At 51.9% G+C, this 2,500-nt stretch overlaps 1 protein-coding gene across 2 annotated transcripts in view; it reads left to right on the top strand.

Annotated features, from left to right (window-relative positions):
- The window catches only part of LOC113827017 (uncharacterized), a 64,554-nt gene that overhangs the window by 52,452 nt on the left and 9,602 nt on the right, over positions 1–2,500 (top strand). For both annotated transcript variants that reach the window (XM_070125116.1, XM_070125115.1), the window contains exons 7-9: positions 355–500; positions 883–1,148; positions 1,572–1,696. In XM_070125116.1, the coding sequence (XP_069981217.1) occupies positions 355–500; positions 883–1,148; positions 1,572–1,696 (537 nt within the window). The remainder of the gene's footprint in view (positions 1–354; positions 501–882; positions 1,149–1,571; positions 1,697–2,500) is intronic.

Below are 2,500 nucleotides of genomic sequence, written 5' to 3'. Positions count from 1 at the left end.
GTATCTATCTGTCCGTCTATCTATTTATTTGTCTATCTATCCATCTCTCTTTATATCTATGTATCTATCTGTCCGTCTATCTATTTATTTGTCTATCTATCCATCTCTCTTTATATCTATCTGTTTGTCTATCGTTCCATCTCTATATATCTATCTGTTTGTCTATCTATCTACTTATCTATCTATCTATCTATCTATATGTATATGTATGTTCATCTCTATACATATGTTATATTTTCCGCTCTTCATCCCGCCCCGTATCCGGCCGCCTTCCCGCGCCCACGCAGCCCAATTCCCGTGCCTGCCTCGCGCGAGCCAGCCGCTGCGCGAGTCAACTTCCCTCGACCTTTCCAGGAAGTCACCTCGGCTGCGTGACCGAGTTCGACGGGCTGGGCGGAGAGCTGAGCCACGCCCTGAGGGACGCCCGCGACGCCCAGATCCACATGGACGACGATGAGCACTTCACCCTCGACTCCGACCACGGCACGAACCTCCTGAAGGTGAGGAAAGCGTTTTGCTTTCTCCTTATATGTTTTTCCCTTCCTTTTTCCTTGTATTTCTGCTTTCCTGTTTGACATGTATAGTTCTTGTCCTTGCGTCTTGTTCGCTGATCGCGTAGGAAGAAGAGAGAGGAAAAGTGACGATCGGTATATATTTAGCGACGGCTGGTGCACCTGACCTCCTTGTTTATTATTGTTCTTCTTGAGAGTGTTGGCCTCCGCGCCGAGCCGGCAGTACCGCAGAGATGAGCTCTGTGTGTCGGTTCTCTCGCCGGTTTGTTGATAAGCTGTTTCCAATATATTTTATGACGGGATCTCGAGTGCATTTTGAATGCGCCTCGTTTATTGTTTCACCCTTCGCTGCTTATTCTCCCTGACGCAGGTTGCGGTGCACGAAATAGGGCACGTGCTCGGCCTGGGTCACGTGCTCAGGAACTACTCCATCATGTACGCCGTGTACGAGAAGGTGCTGCCCAACCAGGGCCTCGAGCTGGGCTGGGAGGACAGGAAGCTCGTCCAGAGGATCTACGGCCGCTGCGTGGGCCAGTTCAGCACCGTCTTCGACTTCTTGCGCTGGCGCTCCGACGGCTCGCTCTCCTACAACACCTACTTCTTCCGCGGAGACCACTTCTGGATGTACGAAAACAAGTGAGTGGTTGGCTCCCTTCTAGCTGGGGGATTCCTGAAGGTTGTTGAAGTCTCATTGGTTTTTCTTCTCCTTATGGCCTCTACACTCTATTCTGATCGAGTTTTATTTTAAGATATTTAAGCGACCGTCTCACGACCTCATTTGTCTTAAACCCACTTTCCTTTCCCTTCTGCCACAATCACGTCCCTCACCTTCCTCCTTCAACTCCTTTGCTCCCACTTCCCTCCCCTCCATCTCCCTTACCCACACCTCCATCTCCCTTACCCCCACCTCCATCTCCCTTACCCCCACCTGCATCTTCCTCCCTCGCCCCCACTCCTAACTCCCATCCTCACCTCTCCCGCTCTCATCCCCACCTCTCCCACCCTCATCTTCAACCCCCACCTCCCTCTCCCTCGCTAAACTCCCCTCCCTCGCCGCAGGTACAACCGGACGCGCTTCGGGGACCCCCTGTACATCGACACGGAATGGCGCGGCCTCCCGGGCGACGTCGACGCCTACACCCACATCTTCACCAGCACCAGGGACTCCCACCTCTTCTTCAAAGGTCAGACGAGTCCTCGGCATCGTCGTTGTTTATGGCAGACATCTGTTCTCTCTTCGTCCTTCGTCCCCAGGCGGCTTTTGGGAAGGAGGAGGGGGTAGGGAGGGAGAAGGGAGGGAGGTAGGGAGCGAGAAGGGAAGAGGGCAGGGAGGGAAAGGGGAAGGGAGGGAGAAGGGAAGGGGGCAGGGAGGGAGAAGGGAAGGGGGTAGGGAAGTAGAAGGGAGGGGGTAGGGAGGGAGAAGGGAAAGGGGTAGGGAAGGAAAGGGGAAGGGGGTAGGGAGAGAAGGAGGAGGGGGAAGGGGAGGGAAGGAAAAGGAGGTACTCGGTGCATATGTCATCTGTTCTCTTTTGTTTTTCGTTGACCTGAAATTTCTGAAATAGTAAGAAATTATTGCGTATTTCAGGTGTTTGGTGGTTGTTTTTTTCTATAGGGTGTGTTGGTCCTGCCCTTACCCTCACGGCTGTTTTCTACCTATATCCTTCTTCCTGCCCCTTTTCAGCAAATCAGACTGATAACGGAATGCCACCGAGATAATATTTTGCGTAATCTCAACAAGCAATGCCAAAAGATATCGCTCCCTTTCGTCTCTCGGCGACCAGATGCTTCGCTAAGTAAAAGATCGTCTGTTTTGACATCACGGCGACACTATGACTCATTTGCAGAAGCACACAAAGGGAGCGAAAGGAATGTCAGGCGAAGTGTTTTATACTTGGGCATGAGTAGCAAGCATGCGTGTGTACTTCTGTGATTATGACGTGTGCGTGTGTATGTGTGATTGTGCTTGTCTTTGTATGTGTGTGTGTGTG

The sequence above is a fragment of the Penaeus vannamei genome, chromosome 9 (genome assembly GCF_042767895.1).
Source record: "Penaeus vannamei isolate JL-2024 chromosome 9, ASM4276789v1, whole genome shotgun sequence".
In the NCBI taxonomy this organism is placed as follows: domain Eukaryota; kingdom Metazoa; phylum Arthropoda; class Malacostraca; order Decapoda; family Penaeidae; genus Penaeus; species Penaeus vannamei.
The sequence above is the reverse complement of the archived record's forward strand: the minus strand, read 5'-3'. Positions and strand labels throughout refer to the sequence as shown.